Genomic DNA, 15,438 nt, shown 5'->3' with positions numbered 1-15,438 from the left:
ACGCGATGCTGACTGAACAAGTCCCCCAAGCTGAACTGGTCCTGACGCTGGTCTTTCTGCAGGTGGATCCTCTGTTAATTGAACAGTAAACAAGGCAGAACCAGAACCTGGAGCTTACATGTTCACATCAGAACCTCCTGATGTTCCTGCAGTGGAGAAGAGTCGTGTTCTCCATTCTCGCTGTTCCTGAGTGATTTCAACCAATTATCATTTGTATTAATGGAAAGTTAAGAACCAGCTGGTTTAGAGTTGTGGTTGAGACGTCGGAGAGAATTACTGAGCAAATCTGCTAATTAGAGAACAATAATTATTAAATGAAAATCACTTCTGAATACTTTACTGTCAGTCCTGAAATATTCAAGAGAATATTTAATCATACAGTGAATAATCTAAAAGAACGACTGAACTGATTTATAACTTGACTGAATTAATTTGAGGTTTCATTTCCTGTTTGATTAAAAACAAACCGTGCAGATGATTTATTAATGCACAGAAAAAAAGAACATAATTCAGAAGAAGTCAGTGGAGAGTGTGACAGAATTTAAACCAGATGTCACATTCATTTTAGCTCCAGTTTTGGTAAATGGGTTGATAACACAAATAATTGCCCCAGTTGTTGTAGTCAGATGATGTTTGGTGGCATCAGTTGCTGGCAGCAGGGAGACACAGAGAGAATCACTGATTTTTAATTGTTGAAATGACTGATTAAAAGCATCTAAATACAGGATGTAACCATCAGGAGCACCGGGACACAAACAGGACAGAAAAAAACATCTGTGTCCACTGGACGAATGTTTGGATTCAAGAAATTGACATAAAACAAAAGATAAAGTATAAAAGTGATTATTGTGCTATATGTAATAATGGTAGTATATAAAACAATATCACTAAACAGAGGAGGGAAGTACAAATACTTTAGTGTACTTAAAAGGTCTTCAGTTATCTGTTCTTTACTTCAGTATTTATTTTTCTGACATCTGAACACAAATATCTGAACTTTCTCCTCCTCACATTTCCTAAACAGACTCTTTATTTTAGTTTTAATGACTTTGAGGTGAATTATTGATTATTTTTATTTTGCATCATTGTGCACCGCCTTCCAACATCAAGACTGATTTCAACCTGAATGGACAGTTTCACTGGTGGATCCATCAGAGTGAACATCAGGACAGACGGAAAGAGACAGAAAAGACATAATAAGATGTGACAAGATGAAAAAGACCTAAGAAGACAAAAAGGACATAAAACATACAACAAAATGAAAATGATGTAAAAGAGGTAAAAAGATGGAAATGATGTAAGAACTGACATGAAACAGTTTAGAAGATGTCACAAACAAAAAAATATCATAAAAGACGCAACAAGATGAAACAGATGGAGTCTTAACTGTGGAGAAAAGCTGAGCCTCAGTTGTCTTTACACAGAAACAGTCAGCAGAAACGTCCTTCAGAGGACGACTTTTTACTTTTATACTCTGAGGACATTTCAGTCTGAACTTTTTCACTTTTACTGCAGTAAACAGGTTGAATCACTACTTTTACTTTAGAGATGCGTGATATCTTCCATCATCCATCCATCCATCCATCCATCCATCCATCCATCCATCCATCCATCCAAAATTGGGTCACAAGGGATTTTAGCATATCTGATAATAATAATAATAACAATAATAATAATAATAATAATAATAATAATAATAATAATAATAATAATAATAATAATAATAGTACATAACATCCCGCTACCCTTTACATATATTATGTAATTATAATATAGAAAAATGACAATACCTATATTAAATGGTACAGGAGTTTCCATTTCATGTGTTTTTCATGTCTACAAATTGGTACTAAGTAGGAAACAGGAAGTCACAACTTCATAAGACAAATATCACTCTCTCCAAAACCAACCAAAGCCCAATGATAAATGATTTTAGCTCACAGAACTCAGGAGTTGTTGGTCTGCTGCTGCCTCCATCTGTTTGTTAGTTTGTTTAATTGTATAACTTCAGTATTTTAAAGGATGAACTCACATAATAATACAAACAAAGTAACAGATGGAGGCAGCAGTAGACCAACACCTCCTGTGTTCTGTGGATGATGGATTTCGTCAGTGGAGTTTGGTTGGTTTGTAGAGAGTGAGATTTGACTTTTATGATGGTAATTTCCTGCCAGAAAAGTCTGTCTGACAGAAAGGTAAAGAGGTGAAAATATTCTAAATATACAATTAAACTGATATGGATTTTTTGAGGTGTTGAAGATACCTGTTGCTGTTGTCTTTAGTTTGTTGCCTTGTGATTGGTTTGCCAGAGTTGCCTGATGTTGAGTGTGAGCAGACTACAGCATGATGCGTCCTGGATCACTGGAATCACAGACTGTATATTTTAAACAATATATTCAAGGTCTTTAATCCCTGACAGCTGATTTAATAAACACAATATTGGACACTATAATTACTCTCATATGGATAACAGCAGTGTCATCATCAACATAAAGCCCCTCAGTGTGACTCATGGTTGGTTGTAAAGCAGAATCCTCGCCCTGCAGCCTGTGGCAGCTTTATGACAGCTTTATGACAGCAGTAACAGCTGATCGAGTGTTCATGATGCTGATGTGAACTGCAGACATAAACCCCCAGTGTTCACAGCACCGTGTTTATCTCCTACAGAGCCTGTTAAAGCAGGTGGGACCGACACCTCTGCCCGTTCATCCTGCTCAGGGTCGCACAGAGCCGGGGATTATCCCAGCATGCACTGGGGCAGAGGCGGACACACACACTTCAGCCTGCAGTCACAAATACTCTCCGCACTGTGGGGGAGGAAACCACAGGGAGGTCCCTGTCAGCTGAGTCAAACCCAGGACCACCGATCCCGTCTGTCACCATGGATACACAAACCTGCCTCCTGGAAATAACAGTTGACTTGTGACATTTTGTCTTTTCATGTTTTATTTAATGTATTTCTGTGTCCCTTCAGAACCCACACAAACACAGATGGAACACATATATATTCAGACCTCATCTTTATGTGACAGCGATCCAGTTAGCTGATTTCAGCGTGATGTTTGTGACTCTGGGCAGAAAACTGTCCCACTGATGACGTCTGTTTATGTGTCTTTAGGATTCAGCAGCCAGACTGCAGCTGAGTGCGTTGATTCATTATCATTTCCACACAGATAGGATCAGATTTGAACCTTGTTGCTGAGGGGCCACAGAGCTCACCACTGAGACACCGAGCTGCCACAGAGCTCTGCAGACGACATGTTTAATTCATGAAGAACGCTGATTGGTCTCCGTCCATAATGAGACACCACAGACAGACACATGGAAGTTTTTGGCTCACAGCAAAGTTAGAACTGAGCCAGATAATTGGAGCAAATATTCGACAGAGACATAATGTTATACAAAACTGATTTATTATTTTAGTTTAACAGTGCAGGCTATAAAACCCGAGATGGAATGAGGGGTCAGGGAGCCCCTGGACCACAGCCACAGTTCAAGGTGATGGAGCGCAGCTTAAAGTAAGGATGTCCTGATGGCGTTTTTTTTTAAAGCTGATCCTGGTCAAAGTGTTTACATATTGAATATCTGCCAACCAAATTCAATCTGCAGAACACTGAACACTGAAACAAAGACACAAAGAAACAGCAAATGGCAACAAAGTGGTGTAAAAGGATCACAGAGGTGCAAAACAACTACAACGGGACAAAAACTAGTGCAAAAAGACACAAAACAACTGGAGAGAAACTCAAAACAACTACAAATATATGCAAAACAAATCCAAGAGAGATGCAAAAGTACTAAAAACAGATGCAAAACAACTATAAAGATGCAAAACTACCGTGAGGAAATGTAAAAGGACTACAAAGAGATGCATGATATGCAAAATGGCCACAAAGAGATACAAACCAAACAAAAGTAGACACGTAACCCTAAAGAAACTTAGAATGACTAAAAATATATATACAAAATCACCAAAAAGAGATTGAAAAGAAGATGCAGAGCAACTACCAAGATACAAAACAACTACAAAGAGATACAAAACGACCGTGAGGACCTTCAGAACAACTATGAACACGCAAAATGACCAAAAGACAGAAAATGACAAGACATTTGCAGAGAAACTCAATGCAACTACAAATATATGTTAAACAAATCCAAAAAGATGCAAAACAACTACAAAGACAAAGATGCAAAACTACTATGAGGAAATTGAAAAGGACACAAAGAAATGCAAGAGATGCAAAACAGCCACAAAGAGGAGTAACTGACCACAAAGATGCAAAACAACTGCAGAGATGGAAAATGACTACATGGAAACTCAAGACAACTACAAATGTACACAAAATAACCACAAACAACAAAACAACTAGAAAGAGAGACAAAATAGCATAGAGACACAAAACAAATTCAACAAGACACAACGTGACCATGAAGAGACTCAAAACAAATACAGAGAGACACAAAACTGCAAAGAAACTCAAAACAACCACAAATATATGCAAAATGAGTAAAAGAGACTCAAAGCAACCACAAAAAGACACAAAACAACTGATATAAAATATTGAGTGTCTCTGTCAGTTTGGTCGTCTCGCTCTGATGTTGGAGGGGAGGGAAGAACTGTTCATGTCTTTGCTCTGTTTGTCCAAAAATCTGTCCAAGTATAAAATAACAAACCACCTGAAAGTCTGAATTATTGGTAATAAGCAGAAGAAGAATGTGACCTGGAGCGCTGACAGACACCCCGCTGCTGTGAACTGAGTCCAACATGCTTATTAAGTCTCAGCACTAAAAAGCTTTGCAGAATTATGTCAGCGTACAAGTATTAAGATATTTTATTATTCTGCCTCCAAATACAGTCAAATGAGGATGCTTCCTGTGTGCTGAGTGAAACTCTGACCTCAGTCAGTGATTTTGGTTGAATTCCTCCCTGTCTGAGTCATTAGAGTAGTTTCAGAGAATAAAGTTGTCTGCTGGTGTCTCGTCTCCTCGCCTGCTGCTTTGAGGGTTCAGAGCGAGTCAATCATCCTGAAATGGCACAGAAGGCGTGTTCATTATGTAATTGAAGGTTTAGTTCTGGGGGGCACAGATGATCCCAGCCCGTCTCTGCGGTTCGAATTATAATGTGAGGAGGGAGGGAAGTCACGGTGCAGGAAGTGGAACAAAGAGACACAGTGAAATGGGACTTGTGACGACAAATTAGGCGCCGCAAATTAATTTGAAAAGGGTCCATGAGTGTTTGTAAAACTCAGATTTTTAAATATGAATCAGATCAGAATCATTAATCAGACTGGGAGCAGGCGATCAGAGGGGAAACATAACAGAAAGGAAAATTCTTTTGTGCCTTCAATCAATACTCTTAATAGAACAGGTTCATTAGTGTTCAAGGTCTGTTCACACCTTCATATTGGGTCGCTAATTGCAATGCATTATTGATCGTAGAGCAGAGTCTGTTTTCCATTGCAAATGCAGTGATACTTTCCCAACAAGCTGCACGAGAAAAGACCAAGTGTGTGCAAAAAGTCAATACGCAATGATTGTGTTCATTAGTTCTGTGATATTAGCACGTCTGCCTGAAGGAATCTCGTCTTCTCCGAGCTGCTCGTCCGTCCAGATCAGGGCTGTATCGGATATCAATCTGTGAAAGAGCGTTTACGCATAATTTCCACCTGTTCCACCCCCTCGATCCGGCCTCAGTCTCACAGTTTCTGTTGTAAATTCAAGGATCGCTCATTCGTTCTCTGCTGGAACATCAAATCCTCACGTCAGCACCTTCTGTTAGCAGCCGTCAGCCCAGTTTAAATTTTAAAGTTTGAAGCTGAAGCTGTCAGGCAGAAAAGTTGTTGCATGAGTAAATTTTTGACGGATGCTGTGTCAAAATGCACAGAGCAAATCGAGCAGGTAGGATGGAGGGCAGGAAGAGCGTGGAGCGTGGAGCAGTCATTCCCAAACACTGGGTCGTGATCTACAGGTCGAACACCTTCAACTAAACAAGCCTTCTGTCCTCTGGAGTCTCTCTACTACCAGAGGATGTTTCACTCAGTGGAAGTTTTTCTTTTATTACGTTCATAATTGTTTTGTATTTATTGTAAATGATGTTATATTAATGCTGTGTTTTATTTTCATGTTTGCATTGTATCGATTGATTTTACTGCTTGATCTCATGGTTTCATGGTTTTAGGTTGAAATCGTTTGAGTCTTTATTTTATTCTTTACTTTCTGCTGTGGGATTACTGGTAATTATATAAGATTTAACCTGACCAATAGGACTGGAGGGCAGAACAATCAGCGGCCAATCGGCAACAGAGAGGAGACAGAAGCCAAACCCAGCAAGTGCAGAGTGTTATGGATGGTAGGTGTCTTTTTCCAGTACTGTCTGTAGGATTTCCTTTCAGACTGCAGACCTCTGCACTGTCTGTCTGATGTCATGAGGGCGGGGAATATGGAGTGCAGGGTGTCTAGTGTGTGTGCATGAGAGCAGTGGAATGACTGGGGAGACAATATGCAGGTTAAGTTATCTTGAAAACACCAACAAATGAATCTAACATTAAGGAGACCATCACATGTTGTCTCTCATGGAAAGAAGATGCACTGAAGCAGCTGTTGATGGCCCCCTCAAGCAGACAGTCAGAAATGTGCACAGAAAATACTGACAGATTTCATGCATTCAGACATGATCCCCTCCAGGTTTAAGCCTGCAGCTGCTGGAGATAACAAGAGATTCAAAACTAAAGCCAGAAAAGTCAGCAGTACACTAAGGTATTGAGTGATCTGGACCCCGAGCTTATCAACATGTTTATTAACTATTTTCTCTCTGACTTATCTGAGCAGTCAGATAACATTCAGAGAGACTTTAATGAGAAAATGAACCTGAAACAATTAAAGTGACACTGGAGTCTCCAAAGGGGGTCGAGCCTCCTCCATCTCCAGTGGAAACATCTCCCTTGGTTACACATCTGTTCATCCATCACAACACTTGCGGAGCCGTAATTGAGCAGCTGAGTGTCGGTGTCAGTGAACCTTACCTGTGCACTTCCTGCTGCTGTCGTCTTTCTTGGACGAGCTCATCAGTTTGCAGTTGAAGTTCTCCTCCCAGTACTCGGCGAACCAGACGTTCCTCCTGTTGTTCTCCAGAGTCCGTGACGTGAAGTAGGCATCGAACCCTGAAACAGAGCAAGTGACAGGTCAGAAACACAACAGCAGAGCTTCATTCATTAAGCTTGAACAATCACAGTCAGGCCTCAGCTGAGTGTGACGTGAAGAGTCACAACAAACAAGTTCCCTGATCTGCTCATCTGTCCTGCACTTAAATCACCAACATCAGCGCTCTCATGTAGAACATCTAAAGACACAAGTTCATCCTGCTGGCATCAACATAATAAACACCATCAGATAAATGACGGAGGTTTAGCTTGATGTTCAGTGGAGGGTCGGCCTTCCAACCAACATCACGTCAGCTCTAAAATGTCTTCCTGGCTCCTTCCGCAGACGTTAAACAAACCGTTTCAAGGTAAAAACCTCTGGCTCTGCCTCATGTTTCGCTGCCCGAACAGATGCCGAGACGACAGTAAAACGCCGCAGATGGTCATAAAATGTTTGGCAGAACATGAAGATTTCAGGGGGAAGAACAGACACGGAGCTGTGGATCGCCAGAAATAGATCCAAACGTTGTAACCTCTGCATGAATCACAACCAGCTCTGACATGCAGAAGGTGGTGAGCAGGTTTATAATTACATAAGTCATTCAAGAGATTCTTGGTAACTATGACGACAAACAGAGTTCAGGACACCAACAGGTGAAAGAGAAACAAATAATGCAAAGATCAGATCAAGACAAGAGTATTACACAGTAAGGTCAGGCTCTGACAGACACCACGAATTAAAAGGTAACTCAGGTATTTTCCCATGTTTTTGTCTAAAGCCACGTTTTCTCTGCAAAAGTTTACGAACCTTTAGTTGTGCTCACCTGAAATTTTATCACAAATGACTTGTAATATTATAAAGCCAGTCCTTCTACACTTCAGAGATGGATGGACCAAGGTTCAGAAAATGTGATATGAATAATGTACAGATACACCCCTACAATCTGAAAAGTACTGAGTACTGGATGCAGTGGCTTTCCTGTGGTTTAAGCCCCACTGGTGATTTATTTGATGGTTTATTTCTGTCACACAGTAAACACTTACAGATAAGAAGTTGTATTATGTCCTACAATGTTACTGATAACACAATTATAAACAATTTGAGATTTCCACAGGAAAACTGCAAGCCTTCACGGTCTTATAAAATAATTAATTCCCTCTTGTGTGAAATGTCTGTTAATGTGAAATTGATCTGGCAAAAGGACCTCTGGGGAAGAAACTGGAGGTGACAAATGGTCTAAAATTGTGTCAGAATGTGACAAATATGTGAAAGTAGTGAGGAGAAAGCATCAGATATTATTACACAGCATTATGACTCTATACACAACAATAACTGCTGGAAAAGTAAAAGTGAAAGGGGAACTTGTCTGTGGGGATGTAGTCCGGTCAGACCACTCTGGGTTAGACTGTTGGAGATTTTAAGTAGTTGGTTTGGTTCAGAAAGTCCACAGCTGTGTTCACTGGGGGAGCGGTCTCAAATACTAAACATGTCCAAGTGTGTATTTTCTCTCATTTCTGTGGGTTTAATAACCATCTGTCAACTTATTTAGAGACACTGGAAGGCAACAAAGGCCCCAGAACAACACGATGGTGGAGCTATCATCTTACTGTCTGTAGAAGAGGTGGAGATCAGGAGATCAGTTCCTGACTTACAGCAAAATGGAACAGTTCTAAATAAATATGATCTCAGTCTGTGATGATGAGATCCTGCAGAGTGATGAGTGAATGACGGATGTATGTGTGTGGACTTTTCTCTCTGTTGTCTTCTTTCTTGTTTTTGTTTTTTCTTCTTTCTGGAGTTATTTATTTGTTCATTTTTCTTTATGTACAGGAATCTACCTCCATAATATAAAAATGTGCCCTGTGATCCTGTACACAGTCTGAACAGAAACCAGTAAAACTTTCATTCTAAAAAAGGCAGGTGGAATGACACTGAAGTTCAGAACTTAGTGAGCGTCAACAAACCCCAGTGCTTTCATTTTGTTGCCATGTTGCACAAATAATGTTGTCTATCTGTTGTTTTACACGGTGCTGATGTTGTACAGTGTTTTCTTCTCTTGTCAGACGTCGAGCTGCTCTGTGATCAACATTTTAAAAGCTGTAATCCTTATCAAATCACTGGAGCCTGAAAACTGGATGATAGAATATTTCTAGAAAAGAATGGAGTGAGAATTGATTTTGTTCTTTGTTGACGTCTTCGTCTCCTTCACTCTGTCATTCACACAGTCAGAGAGGAAATCGAGTTATAAGAGGAGAGTCCTTTATCTGAAGAGCTGCTCTTCATCATCCCCTCGTTCTGCCTGTAAGTATCGTCGAGCCGTCACTGATACTGATGAGATGTCCTTGACAGCCTCTGATGATGTCACTGACGCATAAATTTTAATAATTTCTGACAGGATAAAATTAGGAACTTGACCTCTATAAGTTTCTCTGTGAGGAAGTCCAAGTCAGCAGAGTGGAGACGTTGAGGAGGAGGAGGAGGAGGAAGAGGAGGAGGTGACGGGGTTAAAGGCAGACATAAAGGAGGAGAAGAGAATAGAAGAGGGGAGAATAAAAGTTGAAAAGAGTCCATTACAGACAGATGTGATTCATTATTCACTGAGTGATGATGTGATGTCAGAGGAGATCTGGAGCCGCTGCCCCTGCAGGGGGCAGACTGTTCATCTGAGGGCGGCTCAGAGGGGCAGATCTGTTTCCTGCAGAGCGCTGCCTCTAACAACGAAGATGATGATACTGTCTGAAGTTTAAATAACATCCAGCTGTAACTGAGACTGGAGTTTAATCCAATGGATAGATTAGACTGAAGCAGTGCACCACACCACGTTTCAAACTGGTCAGTGTACGTGGTGGCCGACGAATTTTAAGGTTTTTCAATACGATTGGTGACGGCTGATGGACGGCCAACAGACAAGCTGTTTACTGATTCCTGTTATGATATAGGGAAACAAAAACTGACCCATATCTGGTGTCATTGTTTGGAAAATAAAACAGTTTGTGTCTTTTACGTTGTTTTTATCTCGTTACGTCTCGTTACATCTGTTATGACGTTTTTGCATCTTCATTGTTTCACCTGGTTATGTCTTTTATGTTGTTTCCATGTTGTTACATCTTTTTGATCTTTCACATTATTTTCATTCTTACAGATTTTCGTCTTGTTACATCTGTTTTCTGTGATTTGCACTGATGGAAATAACAACTTTTCTGTTTGTTATTGTTCCATCCATTAGGTTGATATCAGTTTTGATGCCATTAAATAATCAATATTCCCCCCCCCCCCCCCACCCCCAATCCATTAAAACTAAAGTTGACAACCTTGTTTTGAAAATGTGAGTACAGATATTTGTGTTCAAACGTTGGGAGTAAAAGTAAAAAGTTTTCAGAACAATAAACACTAAAGTATTAGTACTTAGTTACTTCCAACCTCTGGAAGTACACTATACATACAGTAGTCAATACTTAAGAGTCATATTATGCATACGCACCTTGTGAGAGGGGCCTCTGACTCTATTGGCCCCTCTCTTGGCGCCTCTGGACATACACCTGACTGTAAATCACTACTGTAACATCAGAAACCCACTGAAATGACAGACTGTCTAACTGTAGGATTTCTCCTCTGTATTTTCCGTCTATGAGAGAAGAGCTGAAAGACGGCGTTGATTCAGAATCTGGGGCAGCCATGATGGCCATCTCTCAGGATACTTTGACTGACATGATTTTCAGTCTCTGCGGGCTGCAGAGGGACAGTTGCACTGCTGCTGCCACCGTCTATTTAAAGGTTTCTTTTTCTGACACGATGAATAATGAATGTAAACAGAAAAAAACTCAGCTGTTATTTTCACAGTGAATCCACCAAAAGCTTCAAACATCCTCAGATAGCAGCAGGAAATGTACCAGATGTATGGCCTGTGTACATTTACTCTCTATGAGTTCTTGTTCTCTGCTCACAGGTCCACAGAACAAATGAAGAGACATTAAATTGCGTCTGACTGAAGGGCAGATTATTCCTGCAGCATCTCCTCACAGCTTGAAAGGAAACCAAATTAGAAATGTCCTTGTAATTATTCTTTGGAAAGCGGCATTAGTGCAACAGTATGCGGAGTGCACGCTGGAAAAAGTGGGGATTCAACAATAATTGCATGTGGATGTAACCTCAAGGGCGAACACGGTGTTTGATCTTAATTTATAGGAATCCCTGATGGGATTAGCTGCAGCCGACTTTATGGAGCACATAATGTCAGATCTGCAGGTCCTGAGGAGAAGCTGCAGCGACGCTGAGTACAATAACAACCAGCCACCCCCACTACTGTTTGATAAATACACAGAAGACTGTTTTATTCATATTCTGCACAGAAAACTCTGGTTTCACTGCTCCTCTTTATTCAGATTCCCCTGTAGTCTGAATCAGAAAGGCTTCATATCTGTGTCAGCATCTTTACAATGGAGTTGTGTGTTTGCAGTGTGTACGGTTTTTATTATGTGCATCCACCAGATGGACCTTAACACAACCCCCACCCTTCTATACAGCTTCTCTTGAGACCATCCCAAGGAGAACCATCATTAGCATCGAGTCCATTTCAGATACAGTGCTTCAGTGACACGTCTGCATTCTGAAACCAGTTTGTTCCAATGGCCTTGCACTAAACAACTGTTCTCCACAGTGTCGGGGAGGGACAGAGGTCTGGCTATGCAAGACTAAACCCTCGTCTACACGTCAGCATCACTCTTGTGTGACGACTTCGTTCCTGCCAAACTGAAGCATCTTATCTGTGTCTGTGTCAGCAGCCAAACTTTCTGTGCACTTTTCCTTCGATATGTGTGAATATTCCTGATCTGTTTTTCCATCAACAAGATGCATAAGCACTGTGGCGTGTATGTGCAGTGTGTGTGAACAAGCAAAAGAGAGAAAGAAACAGAGTGCTGGTGGCTGCAGTCAGAGCAGACAGGTGTAGATGAAGGATCACAGTTTAGCTGTGAAGTTGTCTTCTGGCAGTAAATGTACAGTTTACCCGCAAAAACATTGCAGAAAAAGTCCAAGACGTTCCTGTGTCCTGTTTATACACAAATCCTGTTTATGTGCTTAATATTGAAGAGATGTGAGGTTAACGGAGCTGGAGCAGACAGCTGCAGAGATTAAAATGAAACCATTTCTGATGCATGAGACATACAAATGAAAAACACGTCTCAGGGGGTATTGAAAACAATCAGACCAGTATCTGATTTAGGACCACATGTATGAAAGTGACCTGATACCAAAAAACAAAACAGATCTGAGGCACTATGATGAAAGAAAGAATAATTTGGCCACTTGTGAGCTTTCCAGTGTATCACAGTGATCCAGAGAGAGTTGTCTGAACGTTCATGACTATACTGAAAACAGGAGCAAATAAAGGCTAAATAAAACAGAGCTGAACTTGTAACGTTCATAGCTTGTTGTATGATCAGTACAATCATTTAAAGGTCATATATGTTTATGTAGAATGATGTATTTCTCGGAGCTGCAGTGCGGACAAAAAGACAAACAGAAAGATGTCGTTTTGAGGGAAAATGTCTCCGTGTTGCAGCGGAAATTGAAGGTGAGTGACTTCACCTCCGTGCAGTTTGTTGTTGCAGTTCTTGTTCAGTGAGAAATGTCGAACATTTTCTGGGTCACGGATGTAAAGAGTGTCAGACTATTGTGACACGTTATCCCAGTGAATCACCACCGCCACCGTGTTTGTGCGGCCGCCCGGGCCGCCGTCTGAGAAGATCAGGGTCAGAGTCTGAGTCTGTGCTCGCTGGAGCAGCCCTGAGTCTGTCACTGCTACTCACAACAATGTTTGGTTCGGTTTGGTTTTTTTTCATTTTACTCTGAAAGAAACGTCAGTTCTCAAGCAAATTCAGTTTGATTTTGAAAGCAGTGCCAGCATGAGAGCAGGTAGCAATTTAATTCCAGCTGACACAGAAAAGTAAAACTCAACAAGTCCCCAATTTTAACCCTGACAAAGTTCCGATAAAAACATGAAACAAAAGTGCAAAAATAACACAGAGAAACATTTTGTTAAACTCAGCATTAACAGCCAAATGAAAGGTGCTGTTTTGAATATTCAAACTTCCTTTTATCAAATATAACTGAAACGTTTAAATGGCAGAAACCATAAATTTCATGAATTAGCCTAAATCTTTCTAAAAAAAAAGATTTTGAGGATTTTCTGTTTAGAAAGTGAGGCTTTACAAAGACCAGTAAATGCCTGGACAATTTTCTTCCCCCTGGGTTTTGGCTGCCAGGCTACATCCCTACTGACACTAAGTTGTTGCAGGAATGTAATTGCAATGTAATTTTTGCAACATGTGATGTTGTAGTAACCTAAATTCCAGAGTGCCATGGCCAGTATTGCAAGTCAAACTCCCAAACTTCGAAAATATTATTAGACACATGATTTCTCTGCATACTTCTGCAGTGGGAGTATGATGATTCACTCATGCATCCAGTGCATCGAGATTTAATGTGTAAGATACGGGTGCATCGATTCAGCCGGCCTGTTTCGGTGAAAAGCTGAATGTGAACTGGAAAGAAAAAAACAAAAGGTCGCAGCACTAGTGTATCGATACGTCACAACTTTCATGATGCACAAGTGTGGAATAACTTTGGGTTTCATAAGAAAGATGTAGCATCACTGTTCCTCCGCACCCGTCTTCCTTTACACAGTCAAATTCAATCCAAACCACTCTTCATATGAAACAGAGCAGCAGATCATCTTACTGCAAAAATGCATTTTAAACAGTTTTAAAGTTTGTCCACAGACATTTAGGCTGCAGGATGTCATTTACACATGAGATTCCTAATAAGATGTTAACACCACTGTAATGTCTCTGTCCCTACTGTTACTGCATTTAGTAAAACTAAAGTAAAAATCAGGATTGCGTCTGGCAGCTAATACAAATACAGCATTAACAGAATCAAAATGTAAAGATTCACACACACCATGACAGAGCTGAATCCTATTCTACTGAATTGTTGGCTATTTAAAATCTTCTAAGATGCATTATATTGTTGAGCATGTATGGAGATCTGTATCGTCTCAGTCAGTGAGACTCTGCATGATGACGTGATGCCAGCTGATGTTTTTCTCCTCCTGCCCAAACTCAGATATTTACTGCATCACATATTGTGAGTTGACTGCAGTGTGACTGCAGGTTTTAATGCATCATCAGTTATCAGACTGAATGTTATTAAGTAAATTGCCAGAAGAATGTTTGAGGAAACAAACAGAAGATAAGATGAGGAAGAAATAAAAGTGAAGCTCTTGTGTTGATCCTGTGAACTCGCTGCCCTCACACTAACCTAACACTCTGTGATTACAGCTGTCACCATGATCATCGCTGAAAGAGGAAACGAACCAATAAGAGTTTGTTTACTCTCCTTGCTGACAGTCATTGAGCTGTAAGTGCCCCACAGATCAGAGCAGTGTCACCACCGAGACGTTCCTTTAGTGTTTCTCTAAAGTTCAAAACCTCACAGCAGTTTCTATCCTCCAAAATATGATTTAAATCTGAGGCTCCGTTTCCTCATGTTGTTTCAAGAGCCTCAAATCCAGATGATATTTAAGACTCTTTCTCTACAACAGCTCAGTGTGCTCTCTGTGACTGTATGAGTTGAAATTGCTGGACTTTAATGAGACAAAGAGAACATTGTCTGACCTGTATAAGTTCTTTGCACAAATCTCAAACTGCCCTGGCTCAGAGGAGGATGCAGTCCTGGATACAGTCACAGTGTCTTACAGCTGGCACAAAGTGGACATGGTGCTGGGTGGCTTTGCTTTCTCACACTGGCGCAGTTGCCATTTTCGTAACATCTGCAAGATAGCAAATAAACTTTTGCGTGGTCATTGTGGCCATGAGTGGGAGGTCTAAAAATAAAGGTAAAATGAAGGCACATTTGCTATTCTATTTGGTGCATTAGAGTCAAAATTCCTTGCATCTTAGACCGGCTAAAACGTGGTCAAAGAGCAAAGTCTGTGGCGTAGTAGGTCTGTTTGCACCCGGGACGTTTGGCTGAAGCACACACACGTATCCACGATCACAAAACACCTTCATTTATGTTCAGGAGTGAGGATGTGAGGAGGAGACGAGGAGACAGAGGAGAAGGAGATGGAGCACGAGCGGCCGTGAAGCTGCACCTCAGTCCATCTGAGGTGGGTCAGCTGAAGTGAGACTCGACTGCATCGTCTCTTTATGATGATGATCATATGGAATTATAAAACACAAGTAATTTCAAGATACTTCTGTGTAAAAACATAACCAGTTACATATCTGCATGACT

The 15,438-nt window shown here is 40.7% G+C and overlaps 1 protein-coding gene across 2 annotated transcripts in view; it reads right to left on the bottom strand.

The window, feature by feature from the left end:
* grm7 (glutamate metabotropic receptor 7) overlaps nucleotides 1-15,438 on the bottom strand; it is a 300,227-nt gene that overhangs the window by 94,377 nt on the left and 190,412 nt on the right. For both annotated transcript variants that reach the window (XM_084742168.1, XM_084742157.1), the window contains exon 5: nucleotides 7,023-7,160. In XM_084742168.1, coding sequence (XP_084598294.1) covers nucleotides 7,023-7,160 — 138 coding nt within the window. The remainder of the gene's footprint in view (nucleotides 1-7,022; nucleotides 7,161-15,438) is intronic.

The sequence above is a fragment of the Lutjanus erythropterus genome, chromosome 2, assembly GCF_056507025.1.
Source record: "Lutjanus erythropterus isolate fLutEry1 chromosome 2, fLutEry1.hap2, whole genome shotgun sequence".
NCBI lineage: Eukaryota > Metazoa > Chordata > Actinopteri > Lutjaniformes > Lutjanidae > Lutjanus > Lutjanus erythropterus.
The sequence above is the reverse complement of the archived record's forward strand: the minus strand, read 5'-3'. Positions and strand labels throughout refer to the sequence as shown.